The sequence below is a fragment of the Triticum urartu genome, chromosome 3 (assembly GCF_003073215.2).
Source record: "Triticum urartu cultivar G1812 chromosome 3, Tu2.1, whole genome shotgun sequence".
Lineage (NCBI taxonomy): Eukaryota > Viridiplantae > Streptophyta > Magnoliopsida > Poales > Poaceae > Triticum > Triticum urartu.
Window position 1 is genome coordinate 684302549 of NC_053024.1, and position 14004 is coordinate 684316552.

The 14004-nt window shown below is 47.0% G+C and overlaps 1 protein-coding gene and 1 long non-coding RNA gene across 3 annotated transcripts; both read left to right on the forward strand.

Moving 5' to 3' along the window:
- The first annotated feature begins 2762 nt into the window (after window positions 1-2762).
- Window positions 2763-4592, forward strand: LOC125549126. 2 transcript variants are annotated; one of them, XR_007301261.1, is made up of 5 exons: window positions 2763-3182; window positions 3493-3560; window positions 3767-3894; window positions 4164-4288; window positions 4399-4592. It is a non-coding gene; the product is annotated as an uncharacterized LOC125549126 (long non-coding RNA). The 2 variants fall into 2 exon arrangements; XR_007301260.1 differs by having other exon boundaries at window positions 2764-3182; window positions 4164-4592.
- A 2736-nt stretch (window positions 4593-7328) lies between these two features.
- On the forward strand, window positions 7329-9653 carry LOC125549127 (F-box/FBD/LRR-repeat protein At1g13570-like). Its single transcript, XM_048712610.1, has 3 exons — window positions 7329-8481; window positions 8570-8716; window positions 8901-9653. Exons 1-3 carry the CDS (start codon window positions 7456-7458, stop codon window positions 9312-9314), a joined length of 1587 nt encoding a protein of 528 aa, XP_048568567.1. The 5' UTR covers window positions 7329-7455; the 3' UTR covers window positions 9315-9653.
- Window positions 9654-14004: the final 4351 nt, after the last annotated feature.

Sequence of the window (14004 nt, forward strand, 5' to 3'; positions counted from 1 at the left end):
TGAACTTGAAAGCATGTTATGTTTCCCGCTGTTTATCGTCTCACTGAGTTGGCATTGCTACTCCCGGTAGCGACGGCAACAGTTAAAAGAGCCTTCTCATCAATGAAAATCATCAAGACTTAGTTGCGCAGCAAGATGTCTGATGGCTGGCTTAATGGTAAAATTAAGAAAGATTTTCAGAAGGAGGGTAGGGCACTGCCACTGCCTGTGTCTACATTTTTATTGTATTTGGTTATTGGTTTGTAGTGAGCATTGTTAGTATGTATTGACTCCTTTGATTCGCATAAAAAAATTCTAGTGAGACTTCGCCCCACCTTAATTTTTTTTCATGGTCCGCCTCTGCTGTCAGAGAAAGCTTGGAGCAAGGGAGCTGTCAAGTGCATATTTTTTTGCACGATGTATATAGCTTTTAAGGCTAGCAGAACCTTAAGAAAAAGCTTAAAGTAAGGATGCATGTAGATCTGTCAAGCATGCATGTACATGTAGTGTTTAAGGCTACCAGAACCTTCATATGTCCATTTGTTGTATATAGTTATATCTGATGATATTGTATGAAGATTAGTTGCTCTCTATTGGCCAAATTACGGCTGTAGTTCCACATGTTTGCCAGACATGAAAATCCTATGGGAATTTTTATTGTATAATAATAATAGTTACTAATAATTATTAGTCAGTATTTGGTTTTCATTTGACAGTACTTGCCTTTCATTTGACATGCCTCATGCTTCCACGCTTAGAAAAATAATAAGGTACAAGTTAACCTACTAATGGTGTCCTACACAAATGCCTCGCAGCAACGCGCGGGGTATTATCTAGTTATGAGAATATAGTACCCCAAATGTTATTCAACAAAAATTAGCTTCACTTTAAAGTTTCAGTCTTATGTACACCTTTGTGTTAATTCGTTGATGTTAAATTGACAGCTACGTTAGATGTGAAATGTTATTGATATTATGTTTGTGGTTTGTGCCGCAAATGAGTTGTGAAATGATGAATGCAAAGCAATAATGTCATTTTGTTGTCTATATTTTGTGATGTGTCCTGCTCATTGCTTAGAGTATATGGCTACAAAATTCAGCATTTGGCATTCCCCATAACGGGGTTAGGGCCATGCGGTGTGTCCATTCCACATATAGAACGACAAAGACCACCTACTGATAAGGACAAACCAATGTTGACCTGAGTGAGGCACACTCCCTACTCAATTCCCGAGATTTCATCTTTTTAATTTATGAATATAAACATCATCTCGATATATGCCAAAATTATCCCATTCAAATCATTTACCATAGGCCAAAAGTGTTTCTCGTCCGCCCCTGCCTGTGATGTACTTGTGGTGGCAAGATACTCGCCTTTGATAGAAACCATCTCTTACGAGTCATTATGGAAACCTGATGTAAGCCAAATACATCCCCGCCTCGAACCCTCTCAATTCCAATCCCAATGGAGGCTCACAATTCCGAAAATCTCGGGCTAAAGTGTGTGAGGAATTTCATGGTTTGATTAAAGTTTATGTTGGATGTGGCTCTATGGTGCGTTTTAGGCTCAATTGGTGGCATGGGGATGCCCCGTTTTGCCACTCCTTCCCGATTTTTTTCCGTATTTCTCGGATCACTCAAACCCCATCTCGAGCTTGCGGCCAGGAACTAGGATCTAGGTTTCAGGCGAGTTGCCACCTGCAGAGCTGGCCAAAATGCAGGAGCTCACTGCTATTTTTTTGTCCCTCTCGCCGACCCCGGACCGCCTGTCCTGGCCCCATACTCCTTCTGGCTCCTTTTATGTTAAACCCCCCCCCCCCCTCTCTCTCTCTCTCAAGTTAATGCATGGTTGTTCCTCCTCTCGTTACAACTTACAAGGGTCTTTGCTAAGTTGGGTTGGTGTTGTGTTTGATCGTGGATGAATGTTAGCTAGAACCCGAATAATTTTGACGGGTTATATACCTACTTACAAGGTAGTATGGCTAAGTTACGTCAGTTATTTTGGCCTGCCTTTGTTTCTTTATTATCTTGGGCTTTCTAGACTACTAAGAATAAATTTACTATTGAAAAATGTTTCCTAACTGCCTTGTTGATTGCCTATTAAAAATGGTTGATCTTCTGCAAGAGTGGATGCCTCTTGCTAAGGCCACAGGCTCCACTGCTTTGTTTTGTGATCTTCTCTAAGATCTGCGCCTCCGCTGTCGCCCTTAGCCCTTCAACTTTTAGACCCGGGGATTAAGTTTATGTCTTTGGCTTGTTTCCTTCGGCATGTGCGTGTTCTCCACACTGACTCTATTTAGCCGAGCAATCGCGTGACATGGGTGGTTTGGCGGGTGTAAAACCATTAGTATTTGCAAACTTGACAAGTCATAATGATGTAGTAAAGGTGACGCGCCTACTCCTCATGGTACCTCCAACTCATAGAGAAAACTCCCAAAACATGTGAACCACATGTAGGCATCATTTTTAAAAGCAAATTTTAAAGGAAAATCCTTTGTTGGCTGAGTATTTAACAGAAAATTTTACACATTAAGGACAGTAAAACTGAGCCTAAATCGAGCTCTCTCAGCGATTAGCGTTTACGGCCGTCCGTTTTCGTGATTTGAACGTTCCTGGCCGTCAGATTTAGTGTGTAGAGCGATCTGACCCGCAACCTGGCCCATCTGTCCTGTGGGCTGCTGCTCCAGAGGCCGAAACGAAGGCTTCTTGTGCACTGGGCCCGTCGGCCAGCCCATTCTACCGCGTGGGCTCGATCCATCGAAGGAGCGACGCGGGCGGTCTTCCTCCATCCCATCTCGAGCCTCCCGAGGGATTGCGGCGCAAGTGGGGATCAATCTCAGGCGAGGCTTGCCATTGATCCGCTGCTGGAGGGATCGACCCGAGGCGAGGCATCCAGCCTCGATCCGGTGCGACGCGCACGAGATCCGGCGATCGACAGGATCCCGCCCGTAGCAGATGGGCGACGTTTCCTCTTTGCCGTCGCCGTTACTCCTTGCCGCACCCACTCGTGGCCGTGGTGGCCAGGGTTCGCCTCCGCCTCCGACCTCGGCGCGGCCCCTCCTCCCGCTTGCCTCCCCTCCCCCAGCAACGAGGAGGAGCACCCGGTGCCCCCGCCCCCAAGCTCGCCGACTGCGACGTCCTCCGGCCCAAGTTTGCTGCTACTGCTCCTCCTCTCCTCTGTCCTCGTCTTCCCCAAGCATTAAGGTAATCTCACCTCTCATCAGCTGTCCTCTGCGATCTGCATTCCTGATTCCTCTGATGATTTGGATGGTATCTCACCAACATGTTGATTTGAGTAAAGAAATAAGGAATAATTTGAATACTTTAATGTCGGATTATTATACAAGTTTGAAATTTGTTTCAATCACTCAAAGGTTCTTTGCTTATTGTAAATTAAATCTTCTAGCTGGTTATATCATGTACCTTGTGCATCCTGAATACAATCTCAGCAAGTATATTATTTGATATCTTTTGTTTTTTCACTGAATGTCAGTAACAGAGAACTATTCAACAGGTCGCTTGGTGAACAGAGAGGGGCTGCAGGGGGAAGAGCCAGGCAAGTTCAAATCTTGGGAGCTCAAGGTTTGTTCATCTGACACATCCCTGCTACAGTGCAGTTCTCTACCATTAGATGGCAATTGATTGTCTTCTTGTGGTTTGCTAATTGCAGAACAATAGGTTGCCGTAAAAGAACAGAGTTTTAATTTTAATCTACGCATGTCCTTTTGCCAACTATTGTCATGACCATACCTTACAATCTTTTGTTGATGCATTTATCTATTATCTAGGTATTTGAAAAGACTTTCATGTTCAAGTGGGCTTCTTTAGATCTGTTGATGCCAGTTAGATTTCTATTTGCTGCAGCGACAAAGCATGATATATATGTTATCTTCCTGTTGGCCGTGCATAATCAAGTGTAAGTAATCCTTATTTATTTACTATTAAACATCATTGGAACTATATCTAATATCTACAAGCCTAAAATATCACTATTTGGGTAGTTCAGTGGTTGAAAATAGTACTATGTCCTAGAAGAATTTTTTATAGTTAAGTACATTTTTTTTAAACACGGGCATAGGCAGATTACAATTTAAATTGTGAAACTAAATTTGGAATAAGTATGAACTAAGCACGATGCTATATACGCAAGGGTTTCTTAATGCTCTGTCATGCTTTTTTGCACAGTTTTTCTATAATGGACGTGATGCTCCATCAGCTTCCACATGCAGCACTTGGAAAAGTTGTTAATGGTGAAAAAAATGATTTGAACAATTATTAAGACATAAATGAGATGCAAAAGCATACTGATGGTTAGTATTTACTTGGTACCAGCCATTTGCAGTAATGTCAGTACTTATGTAACAAATACTTCTATCGTCATCGTTGTAGATCGAATAACCATACATTCCTTTCTCGGCAGCTCCTGAGAGAAGACGAATTCACTGTTTCAGAAGGAAGGGAGCCCCTTAGTTTTACCTACATTCTTAAACACCCAAATACTATTTTATTATGATGTTTTTTAAACAACCAAAAGCATGAGAGAACATCGAATTCTTGATTGCTAACAAAGGAGCACAATACAAGTTGATGGAGAGAAATACTGTTTTATTCTGATGTTTTTTTAAAGTGCGCAACTGATAATGTATCGAAGTGGTACACCTAGAAGATAAATCTCAATATGCGGCGATGTTTGTAGATATTAAAAAGGAAATTTTGCTAGCTACACGAAATTTTTCTCATTGAATATATTAATTTATTATGATGTTTAGTTGCTACAATTTTGTGTTGGTTATTCCATCTTAGAAGGCAAATTGTCCAATTGTATGCTGATAGCCTAACTAAGGTCGTTGGCTCTCCATGTTGTTTGGCACAAATGATTGTGAAACGTCCCATTGGTCGTGAAAAGTTGAACTGGTGATCTCAAGAGAGAAATTCAATGTAGCTGAATTACAACTTTTTCTGTTGCCTATTAGTCTCATCTCCTACAGGAAAGGCTAAATTGCCAGTGCTTATACTCATAACCAGTCTCCTATGTACGCCTACTTTGTGTTTTTGATAACTACCAAATCATAAAGAATACTATTTTATGCTCTATTACTATAGTCTATATAGAATGCCCCTTTATAGGGCTGAATTATCCAAAGTTATGGCTATGCATTGACCACTGTTATCCTATGTATGCGTTGCGCTTTCAATGAGGCAGCTTCTTACAATATTAGGGGAAATCATCTATGATGCTGCCTTGATAATGATCAATTACCAAAAGGAATATCGAGCAATGTCTCAAAACTCCAGATCCAATCCCCTCATGTGTAAGACCTAAAGTTGAACCAAATTCAAGCTAAGACCCAAGTTTAACAAACTCAGTCCTCTCCCACCATTGCATTATTTGAATCTTTTACGGTCGTCCAATATACAAATGTAACTTCAATGTTTTTCTGCCACTATGTTTTATGACTATATATTTATAGAAATTATATCATTCCATTGAAAAAATAGACGGGCACGGCAACGCGTGCCATCGATGATCTAGTAAGGGTTAAGAGGGATGTCACTTCACTTGTTTGTGTATACATTGGCTGATTGCGCCTCAGTTTTCTCTAATACGAGATGTAATGGAAAACTGCAAAATGAAAACTTCATAAAAAAAAATTGAGCCAAACTGGATCATCATTTCATTATGGAAAAAGTCATCCAAATTGAACCGGTTCTGTTTCAGAAAAAAAATACACAATTGTGGGTGACAGATGCTGTTTTTTTTTTGAATGTTGGCAGGAGAGCTGCCAAATTCATTGATCAGAAGGAGGTATAACAAGAACACCCCAAAGGAGAAATTCACCGCAAAGGTAAGTGCCAAAAAAGAAGAGAAAAAAGGTTGCTCGGTTTATCAAGGAAAACCGGACAAAAACCTTAAACAACACCTAGCTAGACTAGGCCTAAAGCATCACAACATATACAATACGCCAGAAGGCCAACACTCCACAACACGTCCCGCCGGGCACTCGAGCGTCTCGCCGCTACCAGAGTACACACCGAAACCGCCGTATCAATCCGGGCTGCCACAAGCATCTCCGCGAATCTCGACGGCACCGAGGAGGAACGCTATGTCTGGTAGAGCAAACATATGCCGCCTTGATCCCACAAGGTTGGTTGACATAACTCGCCTGGCGAAGCTTGCATATGGAGGATGCTTCTGCTGCTTCCACGGAGAAGTCATGCTAGCCGCCGTCGACCACCTCCGCAATCCCTGAGTCTCTCTGACCGAGTCCACCACCAAGACGATGTCCCCAAGAGGAAATACGGAACTGAGCAAAGCCGGTAGCGTTGCCATCGTCCGATCCGAAAGGCCGGATCTAGGGTTTCCCCATGGCATGTGGGAAAAGGGTGGGAGGACTACAACATCGATGCCTTCGACAAGGGAACGGTACGCGTAGGCGCCGTCATCGATGACTTCGGTCGCAACCGAAGTTCGACTTCCGCCGGCAGCCAGGCCCACCCCAACCCATGACTCGGCCAGCCAATCCGGCCAACCCCCTCCACAACGGCGAGCACAGCACCACATCTCGGCCCTGCGCAGCACGCAGCCAGGACCCCCGCCGCCGCAGGCCCGCAGAAACCCAGATTGGGCCCTGCCGCCTGTGGATCTCACGTCTCCGGCAGATCCGGAGCCACCTCACGCACCTCTGCACCAAGCTACCTCGCGCAGATTCACTCCAGGCTCACCTTGTACACGGCGAGAACTGGCCGCCCGTCCGCTGGGCCACCGAGGGGCGCACGCACACCACAGGGGCCGACGGAGCCTGCAAGGCCACCACCAGCAGATCTGCGCTGGGGGTGCCGTTCGCGCGCATCCTCCGCCCTGCACGCAGCCACACCGTGCTAGGAGCGCCGCCTGCGCACCTCGCGCATGCACTGTCCCGGATCCGTCGGCCGCGACCGCACTGCGCCCTCCTGCGTCCTGCCGCGCCCAGACACGCGCCTCAGGCCGCGCCCGCCGTGTCCAGCCACGCGCCTCAGGCCGCGTCCGCCGCGCCCAGTTGCGCGCCTCCGGCCGCGCCCGCTCGCCGCTCCGCCCGCGACCCCTCACCTTGGCTGAGCACCCCGCGCTGCTTAGACCTCGCGGGAGGCGGAAAAAGAAGGGCCCCGCCGCCACCGACGCCGCGCGGGCTTTGCCCGGCAGCGCCTGCCGGCGGCGGCGAGGGGAGGGAAGGCTGGAGAGGAGGGGTTTCCCCGACGGCTAGGTTTTCGCCCGGGTCTCCCGCGGGAGGACGACACGGGCGTGGTCCGCTAGTGGATAGAAAAGCCAACGTTCCACACGGGCGTGACAGATGCTGTTTCATGGGCCAAGAAGCTAGCTGCTTCCGACATTTGGCCCAGGCGAACCCTCCGAAGCGGCTCGCCCCCCATTTCTCGTCCCCACTCCACCACGGACCAAACCCTCGCCGCCGTCGCCCCCTTTTCCCCTCCACCGGCGGCCATGGACCCGATGATCGGCGTCAGCAGGAGCGACATGCTCGCCGGCTTGGAGCGCGACGGCGCGGACCCCGAGACGCTGGACGTCGGCACAAACCTGCTGCTCTACTTCGTGTACCACTACCTCCCGGTCCCGCCCGTCTCCCCCACCGCACCCCTCTCGCTCGCCGGCGCGTCGTGGGTCCCCGACGGCGTCGACCGCATCAGCCGCCTCCCCGATGTGGTCCTCCGCGACATCATCTCCCGCCTCCCCGCCAAGGACGCCGCGCGCACCGCCGCCCTCTCCTCGCGCTGGCGCCCCCTCTGGCGCTCGGTGCCCCTCACTCTCGTCGACAGCCACCTGCTTCCGGACGGCGGCGCGCGCGGGCAGTTCATCATCGGTGCTCCCTCTCCCCGCGCCGTCACTGCCGCGGTGTCCCGCGTCCTCGCGGCGCACCCGGGGCCCTTCCGCTGCCTCCACCTCACCCGCACCACCATGGAGGAGCATCGTGGCGAGATGTCGCGCTGGCTCGACACCATCCTCGCCAAGGGAGTCCAAGAGCTCGTCTTTGTCAACCGCCCTTGGCCGATTGACCTGCGCCTCCCCGCCACGATCTTCCGCTGCGCCTCCCTCACCCGCCTCTATCTCGGCGTCTGGAGACTGCCGGACACCGCCGCCGTGCCGCGCGGCGCCAGATTCCCCAACCTCCTAGAGCTCGGCCTCTGCATGACTGTCATGGAGGACCGTGATCTAGCATTCATGCTTGAAAGAAGCCCCGTTCTGGAGTTCCTCGTCATCATCGGGAGCCAGAGCGGACTGCGCCTCCGCCTTGTCAGCCCAAGCCTGCGGTGCGTTCAGCTGGGCTGTACCTTCTTGGAGGACATCGACGTGGTGAATGTCCCTCGCCTGGAGAGGCTCTTCCAGCGGGATAATCTTTCCGAGAGCGAGCTCGCTGACACTGCCCCAAGCTTCTCTTCCAAGATCAAGATTGGGCGTGCACCAAACCTGCGTGTGCTGGGATATCTTCAGCCAGGAGAGCAACAGTTGGCGGTTAGCAACACCACCCTAATCTAATTTGCATGTGTAGTGTCAATTAATAATGCCAATTTATGATCTCAACTGGTTTCTCTGTTCCTAGTGTGCATTGCAGGCTGGGAGCAAGGAGAACACTGTGCCTAGTGTGCAGATTTTGGCCATGGAGGTGCAATTCGGTGTCCGGAATGCTGTCAAGAAAGTGCCTGGCTTCCTCAGATGCTTCCCCAACCTGGAGACGCTCCATGTCCATGTAAAATTGGTTAACTTAACTAGATACACTTGCTGTATTGACAGTTCTGCAATACTAGTTTGTGCCCATATATCTAGCATGGTCAGAAAGTCAGAAATGTAAATGAATCAGCTTAATCCTATGATTGCTGGCCTGCTGCTGCATGATATGTTCTGAACTATGTATGTGTCGATTTCATCTGCAGTCCAGCGTAGATGAAGAGTCTACTGGCAAGGTCAACATCAAGTTCTGGCAGGAGGGCGGCCCCATTAAATGTGTGGTGCAGAGCATGAAGAAGGTGTTTTTCTACGAGTTCCGTGGGTCGAGAAGCGAGGTTGTTTTCCTCAAGTTCATTGCGGAGAGAGGTCGGGCGCTGGAGCAGATGGTTGTCGTGGTGGCCGGTGAATGTTTCTCGTCTGGGGGTAATGTCAGTGCCAAACTGAAGCCTCTGATCAGTGCAAAATGGTTGAGTAAAGCTTGCAAGCTACAGCTCTTCAAGAGCCCACGCGACAAGGTGTCAGGTCCACTTCACTGCCACCAACTAGCTTCTGATTTTATGTTTGCTGATCCTTTTGATCTCAAGTACTACTATGAAGCAGAAGAGATCCCTGTAAGTTAATTAGTAGCACCCTGCCTCTTGCCTCTTGTGCTGCAAGACTACTTTTACTATTCGGACCTGAATTTCTGCATGATGATGTTGTTTGTGCAAGGTCAAGTCTTCTTTAGCACTATGTTCTTTTTCTAACTCTGTTCCTTTGGTAGTCTGTTCAGTGAGCCATCAGCTAATAGTATCCTGTCATTTTGCCCCCAAAATTTGCAATCCTTATTTTTGCATGATTTTGGTACTTTTTTTCATAGAAATTGAAGGACTTGATGACATCTTTGTGTCAAAGGAATCCCAACATTATTTACTTTAGTACAAGTATATATTTTTAAGCGTTCTTGTTGGGCTGGGACACTTTTTGTTCGGAGTTTCACCACACTTTATTCAAACCTCAATAACGTCAATTACATGGATAATATCGGGTATGGTGGATAGCCAAACATGCCTTCCAGCAGCTAGTGGTGTCACCGTTTTTACAATATGGTCTGCTGCGAAGTTAGCTTCTCTTCCCTCATGAACAATATCATCTGCCGCCAGAGGACCTCAGCCTCTGCTCTATAACCCTGATGATCATGCTCGAGGGACCAAGATATCCATCCTTGGGATGGTAAACAGTGTTTCTATGCATTTGAGACCATTTATGTCATTTCTTTGATTTCTATGCACTCTAAAATAAATTTTGCAACAACCGTAATGATGCATGTGTACTTCTTCAGGACATGACATAAAAAATGCATGTGCATGAGTACTACTTTGCGCTCTTTAAGTTAATTAGTAGCACCCTGCCTCTTGCCTCGTGTGCTGCAGGACTACTGTTACTATTGCCTATTGGGACCTGAATATCTGTATGATGATGTTGTTTGTGCCAAGTCAAGTCTTACGTGGTAGCAGTTCGAATTAGACAAAATATTAGCACACCAGTTTCTATGTCTGTTCCTTGGAAAGTCTGTTCAGTGAGCCCTCACCTTATTCTGCGTTAAAGGGCAAAGGAGTGCTGAAAGGCTAATATATGTATCCAATCGTCATGTTTTCCCAAAATTTATAAAACATGCACCAGTTATTGTAGTCAGTGGCATTGCATAGCAATTGCCAAGGGCTCTCTTGTAAATCAATATGCTGCCTTCTATAAAAATATGGGACGCCAATTGCATATCAATTGCCAAGGACTCTCTTGTAAATCAATATGTTGCCTTCTATAAAAATATGGGACGCCATTGGCTTGCTCCTGAAAAATAAATCCTCCATATTTTTTTCATTGTTTTGGTAGATTATTTGGAGGGATTCCAGGACTTAATGACAATTTTTTTGTCAAAGGGATATTTCAACATTATTCAGTTTAGTATATTTTTACACTCGTTCGTGTTGGGCTGGGACACTTCAATTTTTATTTGTTTTTCCTGTGTTTTCTTGTTTCTGCTGCCCAAAGAGGGGAGCCATGTAAACGGTAGCTCCTATCTGTGGCAGATTGGCGGCCGAACGCACACACACGTTACTTTTTTTTGTGGCAAAACGTCCGGTATGTGGTACCGTAGTGGATACTGTAGCAAACGGTAGTGGATAGTTTTGTGAAAAAAAAGATAACCATTCTTGAATAAAGTATATATATTTTTTGAAATGTCTAAAATATGTTGAAAAGTGCGAACATTTTTTTAATTGATAAAATTTTTTTCTGAAAAGGGGAATATTGTTGGGAAAATTGAATCAATTTATGACCGCGAACATTTTTCTTTATTTTTTGATTTTTTTTTAAAGGGAACATTTTATGAAACCATTTTTTTCCTGAATTTGTGAATAAAATTTTAAAACGGGAACATTTTTTGAAATTCCAATTAAAATTGAAGAACGGCAACATTTTTTGAAATTCCAAGCAAGTTTGAAGATGTGAACATGTTTTGAACGCAATTTTTTTATAAATTTATTCACAAATTTATAAAATAGTAACATTTTTAAAATTTCTAACAATATTTTAAATAGTTTGAACTTTTTTTAAAAGAAAAATAAACACAGGGAGGTGGCCCACTGTAATTGGAGGCCCGACTCATGTCCTCCACGCGACCCGACTCCGAGTCCAATTCTTCTTTTTCTGAGGGTGACTCCGACTCCAATTCAGTCTGCCCAGTGCCCGTGCGTTCATAAGCACAGCCAGCCGCACTGGTACGTGCCTCGATTCCTTGCTACCTGTCCTGCTCCGCGCCTTCTTTCTTCTTCAGCCGTCCCTGTGCTCGGCATACACAGATTCGGCGGCTGCCATGGCAGCAGTACTGCCACCGTGGCCTCACCCGGCGGCGGCGACGGAGACCCACGTCCGTTTCTGCGGGAAAGACGCCATCACAGTCGAGCACAAGCCGAGCGGGCAGCCGTGCTCCGTGCGCCTCCACAGCGACCTGATCCTGTCACACGGACTGCGCGGCGTCGGCGGCCGTTACTTCGGCGTGACCACCGACCGCGTCGCCAGGGCGCTCGACCACCGGGTCGGGGTCCCCGACGTCGCCGCCCTCCACAGCCTGGACGCCTGCAGCGACCTCATCCACAGCATGCTCGCCGAGGCGCCGGTGACCGCCGGGTACGACCTCGCCGCCGACAACTGGATGGATTCCTCCACGGACCGCACGCCCCTCGACATAGCCATCGCGATCGCCGAGTACGTCCGCGAGGAGATCGACGCGATGGTCGACATCGACGACATGGACTTCGTCGCCCCGAGCCTCCACTTCGACGTCCACATGCCCGAGCTCCGGGTAACCCTGGTCTATAGCGAGCCCAGGGCGCTGCTCATCGCGTGCAAAGAGGCCGCCGCCGCCGCCAAGACCGAGGGTGCCGGGGCTCCGGTGACGGGACGAAAGCGCCGCCGTGAGTCCGGCGAGCCGTGCGCCATCTGTATGGTGGACGAGGAGGCCAGCTGGGACGAGGAGACCGTCGCGCTGCCGTGCTCCCACGCCTTCCACAGTGGGTGCATCCTCAGGTGGTTCCACCTGGCGCCGACGTGCCCGACCTGCCGGTGTGACATCATGGAGTGCTTCAGCTTCGTCAGATCGTCGGCGCCGCCGGAGCAGTTCACGGATGACGTGGCCGACGATGAGCTCGATCGCGTCATAGGTTTCTTAGCCCATGGTGAGCAGCTCGTCGGCCCCGCGGACATAGATGAGCAGCAGCCCCTAGATTCCGATTCCGAAGAGGAGCTGGATATATGAGCAGAACAGTCCGCACATCATCCACTGAATCCATCATGAGATCGTTACCCGATTTTTTTCTTCCAAACATTTGTTTTGCAGTGGCAAATTGTTTCTTGTCAAGCATGCAAATATACATTTTTTTGCGGGGAAGCATGCAAATATACATGTAGTATATTGTCACACAAACTAGCTATGCATACTAGCTATGACCCTTTTGCCATGGAGATGGATATACATGACAATGTTAGTATTATCTGCGTGGCAGTTTACTAACTACTATGGCATTTTTAAAGAAAATTGTGATGGCAAAAATATGGTTGTCAATTGCAATTCCCCTTTTTTTTACCTACACTGCACATGATTCCACTTGTTTCACTACAAGAAATATGTCAACTTGTGACCACCACTATTGGTCACTGAATGGTCACAAATTTCCATTTGTGACCTTTTTGTGACAAAAAACATAAGGTCAAAAGCTGGCCGTCATAAACTGACTATAGCGACCTTTCTTCTGAAATGGTCGGCCCGGTACTAAAGGACCCCCATACCAGGGCGTGAGCTCACGCCACGTGGTGGCACTTTAGCGCCGGTTCGTGCCGAACCGGTACTAAAGGGGGGGGGGGCCTTTAGTGCCCACACTTTAGTGCCGATTCCATAACTGGCACTAAAGGCCCTTACAAACCGGTTTTAAAGCTCCGTTTTCTATTAGTGTATTGGGCCAAATGTCCAAATCAGGTCTCTCCTGGGCCCATGAGACAGCTTCTCTTGAATTCCAACGTCCGAATCAGTTTGTGGCAATTGCCACATTCCAAATACACCATGCGCACCCTCAAAAAACACACCATGCGCTTAACTTTCGGGTTCTATTCTCCTTCGTTTCCAAGTCTGCACTTGTTGTTTTCCTGACAATAGTAAGATGTTAATCCTATTAAATGTTAATCCTATTAACCCTCAGAAGTTTAGCTTGAGCATGAAGTCACACATTTCACCGTTTGAGTTTGAAACTACTATTCTAAAAAAACAGTAATTATTTAGTAACGCTAATATTTCTTGAATAAGTTTGACCATAGTTTGACCATAGTTTGACCAGATTTGACCAAAATTCAAAAAATTGAAATAATTATTTAGTAACACTAATATTCTTGAATAATTATGTAGTAACATTAATACTTCTTGAATAAGTAGTTTGACCAGATTTAACCAAATTTTTTAAAAAAAACTGAAATTTGACCATATCTTTTTTTCCTTTTGGAATCTGAGGATTCTAAAAAATTCCAAAAAGGCCGTAGGCGGTCTCCATCGGATGCGGATTTTTGTGCTGAATTTTTTGATATATTATACGTTTTTTTCCGACATCGTATGCAAAAGTTATAGCCGTTTTACATTTTTCCTACACTTTTTGCAAAACATGTCCAAATTTAAGTTTTCAAAATTTCCTAACTAGTAGATGTAGTAATATAACTACCTCTCGGAGGATTTTATTTTTTGAAGTTTTTATCATTTTCTTTTGATTTTTTCAGAACTGAAATGGC